Source organism: Bubalus kerabau, chromosome 16 (assembly GCF_029407905.1).
Source record: "Bubalus kerabau isolate K-KA32 ecotype Philippines breed swamp buffalo chromosome 16, PCC_UOA_SB_1v2, whole genome shotgun sequence".
Classification (NCBI taxonomy): Eukaryota; Metazoa; Chordata; class Mammalia; order Artiodactyla; family Bovidae; genus Bubalus; species Bubalus kerabau.
Genome location: NC_073639.1, coordinates 64,842,290 through 64,855,481, shown reverse-complemented (window position 1 = coordinate 64,855,481; position 13,192 = coordinate 64,842,290). Strand labels below are relative to the sequence as shown.

Below are 13,192 nucleotides of genomic sequence, written 5' to 3'. Positions count from 1 at the left end.
TTTTAAGAGGGGGGAGAGAAATTGGTTGCAAGTCTGGCATGGTGGGTACTCCATCCTGGTGCCAGGGTCCCTGAGGAGCAGTGGTCCCGGGGACATGGTTGGGTGGGGGTGGCCGAACAGCGGCCTCTGGGAGGGGTTAAGTCAGGGTCCGAAGAAGTGATAATGGAGTCTAGAAGGAGGGTCCAGGCATGATGCTCCTACCCCAGCCTCTTTCTAGCTCCAGTCGTCACATCTGTGTTTCTTTCTTACCCGCTCTCCATTCCAGTGCCACACAAAGCCTGGAGCAGTCTCTGTTCACTGTGGTGGTGGTAAAATCATTAAGTCGTGTCTGACTCTTTGCGACCCCATGGACCGGCCACCAGGCTCACCCCAGTAGCCCACCAGGCTCCTCTGTCCATGGGATTCTCCAGGCAAGAATATTGGAGTGGGTTGCCATCTTCTCCTCCAGGGGATCTTCCCAACCCAGGGATTGAACCTGTGTCTCCTGCATTACAGGCAGATTCTTTACGGCTGAGCCACCAGGGAAGCCCTGTTCATTGTGGGGATTGCTAAAAATTCCGTCTCCCAGCCTCCTGTCCCCCCTTTCAAATCTTCATCCCCTCCTCTTTGGAAGGGCTTTGCACTCTAAGACACGAGGGCGCGCGGCAGTGAAGGCCGGGGGCTTGGATCTGGGCTGCGCCTGTGTGTCAGTGGCTCAGTCGTGTCTGACTCCCGCGGCCACACGGACTGCAGCTCCCAGGCTCCTTTGTCCATGGGATTCTCCAGGCAAGGCTACTGGAGTGGGTAGCCATTCCCTTCTTCAGTGGATCTTCCTGAATCAGGGATCAAACACGAGTCTACTGCATTGCAGGCAGATTCTTCACAGTCTAAGCCTACTTATGGTTCAAATCCCTGCTTCATCGCTTGTAAGTTGTGTGATCTTGGGCAAGCTGCTTAACCTCTCTGCACTTCAGATTCCCCATGTGTAAATCTAGAGGTAGCAGAGAAGAATGGTTGCACAGATTCAATGAACTATTAAGTCTAACACCACACTGCCCGGCACATGGTAATTCTCACTAAAGGCTGGCTGTTGTTATTATTATGACGTGTGCCCCCGACTTCCCATTGCCACGCTGAAGAGCAGGAACGATAGTAAGTAGGCTACGAAAGCTCTTTTGTATTTGAGGTTAGAGCACAATATGTGAATTTCTAAAAATAGCAGAACTACCCTTCCTGGTTCTAATCCCCTCAGGTGAGTAGGAAATCAGGTTGTGTTTCTAGCCCCATTGCCTTGCTGGTTGGAATGTGGTGGCCTCAAACTGTCCTGGGCAGGAAGGACAGTGATTCCTGGCTAAAACTGGCCTTGTATAATCCCGAGTAATTTGGGGTTCCTTAAAAGAGCCCGGGGACTTCCCTGGTGGTCCAGTGGTTAAGATTTCACCTTCCACTGTAGGGGGTGCAGGTTCGATCCCTGGTCAGGGGGCTAAGATCCCACATGCCTTGGGGCCAAAAAAACCCCAAACAAACATAAAACAGAAACAATATTGTTAACAAATTCAGTAAGGACTTAAAAAAAGAAATGGTTAAGACTTCCCTGGTGGTCCACTGGTTAAGAATCTGCCTGCTAACTCAAGGCACATGGGTTTGATCCCTGGCCCGGGACATCCCATGTGCCGCAGAGCAACTAAGCCCATGCACCACAACTACTGAGCCTGTGCTCTAGAGCCTGGGAGCCGAAACTCCTGAGCCTGCGAGCCTAGAGCCCGTGTTCCACAGAAAAGCCGCTGCAATGAGAAACTCATGCATGACGAAGAGTAGCCCCCGCTTGCCGCAACTAGAGAAAGCCCGCACACAGCAGGAAGACCCAGTGCAGCCAGGAATAATTAATTTTAAAAGAATGATCTACTTAAAAAAAAAAAGAGCCCAGAGGAGCCTGTTATATATTTGAGACAGGGGAATGGTGAGGGGGAGACCCATCCCCGGACCTTGGAGCTTTTGGACCAGTGAAGGGGAAGGTTCCAGGCACAGCTCCAGCCTCTCTGGACTGCTATCTGATAGCAGCTTCCTCCCAATCCAAGCCACCTTCTCCCCAGAGAAAAGCCTCCCAGACCTCAGCCCCAGGCATGGTGTGCCCATGGGGCCTCAGTCATGGCGGGCTGTCCAGAGCTCTGTGCAGGGCTGGGTGTGCCAACGGAGGAGGAAGTGGAAAGTCAGCTGTTCCCAGCTCCCTGCTTCTCGCCAAATCCTGCTTCTGGTGCCTGTGTTCCTCCCTTGCCATCCAAGGGGCTGCAAACCCAGGATTACAGATCTCCTGGGCTCTAGAGAACTCTAAGCACATGACCTCAGCCTACTCATGAGGAGACAGGTCATGCTCCCATTTCAAGGAAAGGAAAACTGAGGCCAAAGTTTGTAGGCACGTCAAGGTCCTTCTCGGGCTTCCCTGGTAGCTCAGCTGGTAAAGAATCTGCCTGCAATGCAGGAGACCCTGGTTTGAATCCTGGGTCGGGAAATTCCCTTGGAGAAGGAATAGGCTACCCACTCCAGTATTCCTGGGCTTCCCTGGTGGCTCAGACTATAAAGGAGACCTGGGTATGATCCCTGGGTCAGGAAGATCCCCCGAAGGAGGGAACAGCAACCCGCTCCAGTATTCTTGCCTGGAGATTCCCCATGGACAGAGGATCCTGGTGGGCTACAGTTCATGGGACTGCAAAGAGTCGAACACGACTGAGTGACTAAGCACAGCACAGCACAATGTCCTTCTTACTTATCCTTTTCGCCTCTACGGGTTCCAACCCTGAGCCTTCATAACATTCTCCTCAGCCTTGGAAGGGCTCCCCTTGTCAGAGCCGACTTGCTGGTGGCCCCCTGCTCCCCTCCTACAGACTCCAGCACCTCCCATGCTGTGCCCTGCGCCCCCAGCTGTCTTCCAGCATCTGCTTGTGTGCCAGGCTCCCCAGCTTGACCTGGACCTCCAAGGGAGGTCTCTATCCTTGCTATCCTCAGCACACTGCTCGGGGCAACACATGATCAGTAGATACAGCCTTGGAGTCTTCTTCACCGAGGGTCTTGAAAACATCTCCAGACCGGGAGGGACGCTGAGATTGGTCCTGGCTGGAGACGGAGGGCTGCCTGGGACTTAGGGGTCCTGCCCTGGCTCCCCCAGCCCCTGGATTCAGTCCGTGCAGGTGGCAGGAAAATGAGTACATCTGGCCCATCAAGCCCGAGGTTCCGCCTTTGGTTAGGCCAAGACCTCACACACACATACACACACTCCTAGGTATGGCACCGAGATGGACAGAAGACCCCGCTCCCAACATGCGTGACTACGGGACCTCGGGATGGGAAGTCCCCTGGGCCGCTAGGACTTGGCTGAACACCTGATCGGTCCCCCGGTAGGGTAACTGCTGAAGCCTGAAGATGCAGAACAGAACTCTAAGGATGTAGTGGTTTGGCAAAGAGGAGGCGGCCACGGATGACAAGACACCCCCCTAACTGGGCCACTTCGGGGCCATTCCTGCCACGATCCCATGTGCCCGTGCTGGTTATTTCTGCTCTTCCTCTGCAACCCCTTCTCCGGGGTGACTCTCCTGTAGGGAATACCCAGGGCTCATGGGCCCTGGGTTCAATTTAGGACAAGCATATGGGAGGCTGGAGGGAGGGATCAGAGAGGTCTGGGGACTTTCTCCCTTGCTCCCTCCGCCAAGGACAACAGCTCCTGCTGGTGGCTCCCCCTTGACAGCTCAAGCCCTCACCTGTCCCTTCAAGGTCCCTTAGCCTGAGGTGGCGGCAGCTCCCACTGTCACTGGCCCTGGGAGGGGGGTGGATTGCATGGTCCCTGGTGAGCCCCTGAGCCCTTCTTACCCCTCCATGAATCTCTCTTCCCTTGAACCATCCGGGGTTGGGTTCTGTTTGCTGATGCAGATGGCCGCCTGAAGTCCCCTCTGCCTTGACCCGGGCAGATGGATGGCCCGCTTCAGACAGCAGGTCTCAGGCCTGGGTCCGGAGCTGTCCCCATCATCCGGCTCTCTGCCCCGGCCATCCCAGAAGCATGCCTCTTTCACCTCCTCTGACCTAAGCCACCAACTGCAGGCCCCGAGAGCCCTGGCCTCCAGTGCCAGCTAGGAGGTCTTTCTTTGGCTTTCCCTGGAGACAGGCCTCTGCCTCCTGGCAACAAAGGCCCATTCGATGCCCTTGGCAGGACTCCCATCTCAGGGACCCAGGCCAGGCCTCCTGTCCTGAGAAGACCAGGGCATCTCTCGGCCCCTCTGCTGTCTCCTGCCGAGAGGGAGGGCAGCATCTCTCAGCACATGCCAGATCCACCTGAACACGGATGCCGCCAACCTGTCCCAAACCATCTGTGCCCCCGATGCCTGGAGGAATCATGGCCTGTGCCAGCCAAGAACGACCACGTGAGCTCGGAGTGCTGGCCCTGCTGGGAGCTCGGCTCCTTCTCGGCCGAGGGCGTCGGACACCAGGGGCTGGTGGCTCCAGAGAGGAGGGGCCGCCACCCTGGAACGTTTGGTATTGTCTCTTTTTGGACCGTGCGCCTGAGGGACACATCATTTCTGTCCCTGGCCCAACACTCCCGGACTCCTGTATGCGCGCTCTTGGCAAATCTTCCAGCTGCTTCTGGCCTCCACGGGGGAGGAGCTACCCCCCTGAATAAGTGGGGTTCTTTGCACAACACTGGTGACTCCAACTGGGGGCCCCCCACTTAGTACCTAGGGCCATTCTGAGGTCTGATATCGTGGAGCTGAGGGCAGTTTTCTAAGGAATGCTCAGGGACCCATTTTCTAGGCTGTTGTGTCTAAATCGTTCAGATGACTAGATGTCTCTACCTTGTATCCATCCATCCACACAGCTCAACTCTACTCAACATCACTGGAGGACCTACTAAGAGCCCAAATGAAGGGATAGAACCAGGGAACAGGAAGGTGACACATGACCTCTGACCTCAGAGATGGAGAAAAGAGCCACTAGAGAAAGAGGCCCCCCCAGGGAGCCGAGGGCCCAGAGTGACCAGGCAGTGGGGCGGTGGGGTCTGGCGATGGCCTTGGGCTTCACAGTGGCATGGAAAGCTTGGTCTTGGTGCTTTCTTGCCTTTGATCTGACGAGAAACTTCTCGGTGTTCACTTTCTCAATTACAAAGTGGTGGAGCTTCAGGTTTCCTGAGGCTGAGAATACATGACTAGGCGTTTAATCCAGCGCCCGGCACACACTCAGGGCCTGTGCTTGCTGGGACCAGTGATTCTGCCCTTGGTGGTGTAGTTTCATCGTTACTTTTTTGGGCCATGCCACAACGGCTTGTAGGACCTTAGTTCCCCAACCAGGGACTGAACCCTGGGCCCTCGGCAGCAAAAGCCTGAAATCCTAAGCACAGAATTGCTAGGGAATTCCTGGTAATCTGATTTTAAGATGATGATAACTTTGTGCCACTGGGAGGGAGAAAGGCTGGTCAGCTCAGCTGGGCTGGCTACCTTTCCTTGGGAACTGGTCTAGACCGCTGAGTAAATCGGAGACAAGGACATCTGAACCCGGGCCCTTCTCAGAGCGGTAGAGCCCCGTGGCCTCCACTCTGACCCCACAGAGGTGGGGCAGCTTCAGGACATACAGAGGGACAGAAGGACACGGGCACGCTTTGGACCACTCATGCCTGGTGGTGATGGATGAACATCTGCTCATTGCAGGAAGGCGGCTTGTCCTGATCCCGGGTTCTCAGCCCATAGATGTGCTGGCTGAGTCCAAATCCTTGCTCTCAAGTGCAAGGCTCAGGATTCAAAGGTGTTTTCTTTTAGCCCCGGGCCCCGATGATAGGAACTAGGCAAAACTTGCAATTAAAGTACAAACCTGAGGACTTCCCTGTTGGTCCAGAGGTTAAGAGTCCACCTGCCAATGCAGGAGACACGGGTTCGATTCCTGGTCCAGGAAGATCCCAGATGCTGTGGGGCAATCAAGCCTGAATGTCACGACTACTGAAGCCCATGCGTCTAGAGCCCGTGCTCCACAACAAGAGACGCGAGAAGCCACAACTATGAGAAGCTCTCGAACCACAACTAGAGAGAAGCCCCCACTCGACACAACTAGAGAAAAGCCCACACAGCGATGAAGACTCAGTGCAATCAACACTAAAAATAAATAAAAACCCCACAAATATGGATGCACACACTTAACACACATGCTTCAGTAGACCAGTGGGGACAGCACCCTAATTCCTGGATTTGCGTCCAGTTAAGGAAACAAAGACAACTGACCCCAGCCTCCAAAGTGCAGCGAAACCACTTCACAGGGGCCCAGAGCACACCACTGCCTCTCCTTCTCTGCTGCCCTCTGCCAAAGCCTATGGCAATTGCTTAGCACGCATCCTTCCATTTAACCTTCACAGCTGCCTCAAGCGGTAGTACTATTATTTCTGGTTGTGGGGATGAGTAACCTGGGGTGTGGGGATGTAAAATCCCTTGTGCACATTCACACAGATGGAAGGAGGCAGCTCTGATTTCACAGGCCACGCTGCTAACCACTGTGCAACCCTGCCTTTCTAGAACATGGGCCGCCCGGGGGAGGACACAGCCTGGATTCCTCATTCCCATGGGGCCATGTCCCCTTCAGTCCCTGGCTGCACTCTCTCGGGGCCATGGAGCAGGCTGTACTCTCTGCTGTCCTTGCACTTGGATAAGCAAATGTGTGCAGACCGCATACCATCACTAGCCTGACGGCGATCGCTGTTGATGGCGCCTGCACCACGGCCAGCAGGACGCGGCTGTCTCCACCTTGAGAAGCTCTGTCTGGCTCGCTCGCCATCGCCTCTTCCCACCACCAGTCTCGTTTTGGTGGAATTTGCAAGGCGAAGTCCATAGGTGCGGAGAGGCCAGGTGGGACTCCCCCTACGAGATGCTCAGCATCACCCCAACTGCGGTGGGCCTGAGGCTGTGTGCCCACATCACCCCTCCCTGCACCCCCGCCCCCTCCGCCAGCAGCGTGCAAAAAGTGAGAAGTGGGAAAGGAGACGTCAACTGGTGCAACCCCCCAATTAAAGCTGCGGCTGTTTACCAGTGAGAAGAACGCTGCCTGCCAACCCGCCCGCCATCCCATCTCCCTACTGCCGGCTCCCCCCAAGTGTTTATTTAAGCCAACACATTGCTCTGCTAATTGGATAACATTCCATGTGAAAATAGACCTTTTAAAACAACAGCAGCGGCGGCAAATAAAAACAGCTGCAACTGCAAAAGTACAAAGGCTCGGTGGGCTCGGAGAAGGGAGAAATTAAAGGCGCATGCATGGGGAGGAAAAGAAAAAGAAAAAAAAACGAATGTTCTGGTTGCTGAGCCTCAAGTCTTGCTCTTCTTCCTCAGCGACCGACCAGCAGTCCAGGTAAAGACGGAGAAGGTGGCGGCTTCTACATGGAATCCCAATGGCTATTGGTGGCCTCTTGGCCAATGGGTGGGGACACAGCTGTCTGGAATCCCAGGTCACCCGTGCAGGTAGAAAGCTGCTTGGGAGGGCTAGATGGAGACTGGGGCTGTGGAGGCTGCTAAAGGGATGCCCGCTACTTCCCTGGGGCCCCTGGAGGAGTTGATTCTATCCTGGGCCTGTTCCCAAGAGATGTTTTAAGGCCCAGCCTTTTGGCCTTCCTCCAAAATGTCTAATTGGTGAGTCCTTTTCTTTGGGGAGGGGTTGGGGCTGGTTGGGGGTGTGGGGCAGAGGGGCTGGGCACACCGTCTGGTTGCAGCCAACACTCGCTTTAAGTGAACATGTGAATGAAGGAAGGAAGTGTTAACACATGGGTTTTGGAATCAGATGGACATGTGGGGTTTCTCAGCTCTGGCCAAGTGGCCCCATCCCTTTGAACCTTAGTTTTTCCATCTGTCAAATGGCTTCCTTAAGCCTATGCATGCGAACGCCCAGATGGGCTTTTAGAAGTGGATGTGCTTTTTAAATTGGTGCCAAGGGGCTCCCCTTCTAGAAACATCATCAGGGCCCAGAGAACTGTGTGAGCCTGAGACACTACAAACACCCCTACACGTAAGGGCAGACCCAGGCCATGGGAGAAGACCACTGAATTTGGGACTTCCCGTCTGCTCTCACCAACCTTTATCCCTGCTTCTTTCCAGCACGTGGGGGAAGGTTCTTTGAGACAGGCAGACTCATTGCACCGGGAGGCTCAGATAATAAGCAGCCCTTTCAGAGGGACTGACATTTATGCCTGGGGCATCAGGGGCTGGTAAAACACCCTAGGTTTGGGAGAACCTGCCAGTTCCGGGAGCCTGTGATAGGGGCTGATGGCCAGGCCAGGTCCCACCCCCAGTTTAGCATGTCAGCAAGAGCCAGGTCCCAGCTTCCCACGGCCCTGTACGCACAAAGCTTAGCCAGTGCTCGGAGAAACCAGGGAGCGAGTTAATGCAAATCTCGCTTGCATTCCGGGGTTGCCGCAGGTTGGGACGAGACAATGCGTGTGCCGAGTATGTGTCACACACAAAGCCTGCCGGCCGTCGCTGGAGCCTCTGACTATTGTCCTCAGTTGCCTGGTTACCCTGAGCTCTCCGTGGAGCCTTGTGCTAGCATTCTTTTTCCTGTTTGGGGGTCTGTGCTTGACTCTGGGAGTGGGGGGCAGACAGATGATGGAGTTCCCCAGGATATGCTGGGTTGGAACACGGGGTCATGGAGCAAGGTCAGAAGACTGAGAATCCCTGGGTGTGGGGAGGACGCAGATGGCCGGTGTTCAGGGCCCAAAGAGAGACCTGGGTGCTGTGGGGATACCTCCGGGGACTGACCGAGGAGCCTAACTCTCTCCTCTGCCAGCTGGTGAAATGGACCAGCTGGTGCCAGGGAGGAGCCCTGTGCCCGGAATCACACACTTGGGTTCACAGACCTTATCTCCTCACTGCTCTCCAGACCCAAGGTGCTGAAATCGGCCTTTACTTCCTCCCTGCCTCCGCCCCTTGTAGGAGTCCTCCTCCCCCTTTTCTCCTCCTCTTTGCCTTTTCTCCTGTCTGAGGACTTCTTGGGGTCCCCGTGGGAGGCTTACATCTCCAGGTTCAGTCGCTGCTGACGCCAAGACAGTGCCTGACCGCTCATCTTCACGTGGGGGAAAAAAACGGGGATGAAATGAAGCCCTTGGTGAGGGAGCTGAGTGGTCAGGGTTCAGTAAAGACCTGGAAAGGGTTTCTAAAGCAGATCTTCAAAGGGAGAACCTCTGGGGGTCAGGAGGGTGCTTGCCCTGAGAAATGGGGGAGGGGAAGAGGTCCTGGAGGCCCCTCTGCCAGCCCTGGGATTCCCATGAGTGCTGTCTTTGGAGAAGGAAAAAAAAGGATCCCTGGGGTTTTCTAACTCAGTGTCTCCTTCCAGCGTTGCTTTCCCTCTTCAAACTCACGCCCACCCTTGAGCTAACCAGGTATTTACAATATTCAGAATCCTATTCACCAGCATGCAGCACGCATGGTGCTATGGGTCAGTGGAGAGCGCTAAATGTTCCACTCGGGAGACAATAAAGTTCTTCAGGCAGACGGGTAGAAGGAGAGGGAGAAGGCACGGCGGCTTCTCCTGGAAGCAAAAAGAGCAAAGGGATCTTTGCAGGAGAGGCGCGCTCCTGGCGGGTTCAGACTTTACAGGAGACCAGCTCGCTCCTCGGCAGCACAAAGTGCCTGAGAGAGATGGGGACATCGGGGCTCGGACAGCTCAGGAGCCCGGCTGCCGCCTGTGTGAGGTGAGGGGCAGTGACAGCCAGTCCCGGAGGGGTGTGGGGTTGCGTCCTTGCTGTCCTCAGCTGCCCTTTCTCCTCCTGGAGCCCAGGATGGAAGGGAGAGAAGGGGCGGGGGTGGGGGTTGGGGGGGGGGAGGTGCCACCTCCATGAATCGGCAGAGGGCTGTGCTGGGCTTGGCAGAGAACATTTGCAGCCTGGCCTCCGGTGCGGGGAGCTGGCACTGCCCTGCCCACCTGTGGACCCTTGCCCTCCTGCCCCATTCTAATGATCCCAGGGAACAAAGAGATACTGACTGTGTCCTGGGGATGGGGGCACGTGGAATTTCAAGGCTGGGAGCTCACGTCTGGTCCCACCCTTTGGGCCCCGAGAGCCACGTTAATTCTGCTGTCAAGCTCTGGGGAGAGGCCTCGGCTTCCAGCTGGAGGAGTGCTGACAACTTTTCTCTTTGCTCCTTCTATGCCTTCTTCTCAGATCACCACCACCACCACCCTCACCATCCTCCTCATCGCAGCTAACACACAGAGCTCACAGAGGCCAAATCCCACTCTGAGACGATCACTTCATCCAAACCTCACGATAACAGGATGAGGAAAATCCCGTTCTTGTTTTATATGGGGGGTAACTGAGGCATGTAGGACCCCCCTCAAGGTCGCCCTGCAGGTAAGTGCTAGGATCCCGGCTGTAGAGTCTGTGCCCTGACAGCTAGCCCTGGCTGTGCTGTGTCATGCTAAGTAGCTTTAGCCGTGTCCGACTCTTTGCGACCACATGGACTGTAGCTCACCGGATCCTCTGTCTATGGAATTCTCCAGGCAAGGATACTGGAGTGGGTTACCATGCCCTCCTCCAGGGCATGTTTCTGATCCAGGAATTGAATCTGTATCTCTTGCATCTCCTACATTGGCAGGCAGATTCTTTACCACTGAGCAACCTGGGAAACCCAACTGTACCTGAATAAAAGATGTGATTTAGGGACCAGGAGTGAAGCCCCTTCATTTCTCCTCTGGTCACAGTCTCCCTGACATAGAGCAGACGACGGTGGTTCTATACAGACATGGAAGCTGAGGGCTCGATGGATGCAGTGGAGAAAGCACTACTTTGCAGGCCTCTCCTCTCCTGTCCGCGGATGGAGGGCTGGTGGCCCCGAAGGGACCTGGGCTGGCGTGAATGAGCACCGTGTGCCAGGACCCGTGTCACCATCTGCCTTCACTCCGTGACCATGGGACCTGTCACTGCCCTGTTTTTTACAGACGAGGAGACTGAGGAACAGGGCAGAGCTGGGAAAGCAGAGCGGCCAGCCATTAGGAGCCGTGCTCTAGACATGCTGTTCCCGGCTTCCCGCCCAGCCAGCGTGGGGACCCCAACAGGTGCACCCCTTACTGGTGAGTGTCAAGGCCATGCATGGGCTGGCTGCAAGCAGGGGGTGCGGTCTCTCCTGCCACGAGGATGAGAGGCAAGGGAAGGGCTGCCAGGCAAGAAGAAAGAGGAGCAGATGTCTGGACAAACATGGCCACGTGTCAACAAAGCAGGCACTTGAGTTCAAGACGCTGAGAGACAAAGGTGGCTGGCTGGCAGGCCTGCCGGGGTCCCAGGGCGCCCTCTCTGCCTGTGCGTGTTTCCCAGGGCCCACAAAGGCCGCAGCTGTGTCCCTGAGCTGCCACCTCCAGCTCTACCCAGCCCTGCAGCAGGCCAATGGGTGTCCTCCCAACCAACACCCTGCTTCTCCGAAGATGCCTCGTCGCAGGCAGGGCACGTGCCAGCCCTCAGTGTGAGCTGCTCCCCCGCTGCACTGAGCCCTCAAGGGATGACAGGCCAGGGTGGGGGTGGGCGGGCTGTGGCACGGGCTCACAGAGGGAGCCCACGGTGACGGCGCCACAGCCCAGCGACCACGGACACAGCTGAATGAACCCTGGGTCACATAGCCTCTGCCCCTCTCTGCTGCTAGGGAGAGAGGATGAGGACTCAGGACCCCCGTGCACCAAGCCCCAAACCCGGAGAGGCTGCCTTGCTTCAAAAATAAAAGCTCTCTCCAAGTAGCTCTGCACCCGTGCTTATACACAGCAGCACCTGCCTGGCCTGACCTGAAGCCAGCACAAAACAGAAGCCCCAGGCACCAGTGGGAAGAAGTAGGGATAGAGGTGACCCCAGGGGTTCCCACTGGGCTGTCTGGTGGCCTCCTCACTGAGCACCACCCACCAGCTTCCCTCCACACTCTCCACACTGTCTCCCACGCTTGCTGTCTGACCTGCAGTAGCCGGGAAAAACCCAGGGTCTTCTCTTCCAAGGACATCATACAAATTAGCAGGGTTGCATGGAGGAGGGAAGAGGAAACCCACGTCGGCGGGGGGCGGGTAGGGGCACCCACATCTGTTAAGGGGCCTTGTTGCTTCTTTGGCAAAATGGCCCAGAAAGGAGAGGCCGGGTGGGAGGGACCCTGGTCTCACCTTCGCATCCTGCTTGGTGAGGAAGTCGACGAAGCCGAAGCCTCTGTGCGTGCCCGTCCCGGTCATCTTCTTCGGCAAGCGGACAGTCTTCAGCTCCCCGAAGGTGCTGGAACAAAAACATGCGAGTTTCAGAACTGCCTGCACTGGAGCTGGGTGGGGGGCAGATATGAGGGTGGGCCAGGACTGATCCACACTTGCTGATCCTTGCCAGTCAGAAGAGTGGGGTGCTTATAGACTGCACACGTGTGCACAGACAGGTGTGCACGCACTCGTGTCGGTGCCGGCTCCCCACTGGCCAGCATGTGCCCCAGCGGGGGTGCGTGGGTGGCCTCCTCCCTTCAGGCCTTGGTCATCACGCCGGGCAGCAAGGGGACAACCCCGCTGATGGAGACATTTCCCTTCCTTTCTAATGGGCGGACACACTCATCCTGCCTTTGCTCCTGGGGAGTTGGAGGGCAGGGGTAAATATTCAGCAAGTGGGGGGCGGGGATCCAGCCTCCTGCACACCTGACCGGCCAGGGCCAGGGCCAGTGCCTGCTCGTGTGTGCGCGCCGGGGGCCCCCAGACTCGGGGTCAGCACGGTCTCCTGACCTGAAATCGGCCCCACGGCTGCACTGTGTAAGCAGGATGAGTCCCTGATCCCAGACACGGGACCTGAAGTGCTTCTTCAGCGCTTGGCGCTTGAATGACACACAGCCATGCCCTCTGAGCTCCACTTCTCCCGCCTGCCTCTGGATTTTGGTATGTGCTAAGCGAAGTCAGGCCAAGCTCTGGGGGAGAAAATGGCTCACCCCCCCGCCCCCTTCCAACAGGGATCAGACAGGTAAACACGGTCCCTGGCCATCCCCCCGGCCCCTCCCCTCCTTTCTACCCCCTGCCCCTCAAGGATAAACCTTTGAGAAATTCCGGGACAAAAGGATGGGGCCTCCCTTGCTTTTACCCCGTCCCACTGCCCCCGCCCCCGCCCCCACCCCATCCTCAGGTCCATTTATCAAACGTATACATGCGATTGCTGCCAATAAATATTTAATGTGTGTGGCATCTGAAGAGAGGTATTATTTTATTTGAAAATCTA

At 56.3% G+C, this 13,192-nt stretch overlaps 1 protein-coding gene across 5 annotated transcripts in view; it reads right to left on the bottom strand.

Annotated features, from left to right (window-relative positions):
- The window catches only part of RBM19 (RNA binding motif protein 19), a 121,411-nt gene that overhangs the window by 23,591 nt on the left and 84,628 nt on the right, over window positions 1-13,192 (bottom strand). For all 5 annotated transcript variants that reach the window (XM_055549501.1, XM_055549498.1, XM_055549500.1 and 2 more), the window contains one exon: window positions 12,118-12,223. In XM_055549501.1, the coding sequence (XP_055405476.1) occupies window positions 12,118-12,223 (106 nt within the window). The remainder of the gene's footprint in view (window positions 1-12,117; window positions 12,224-13,192) is intronic.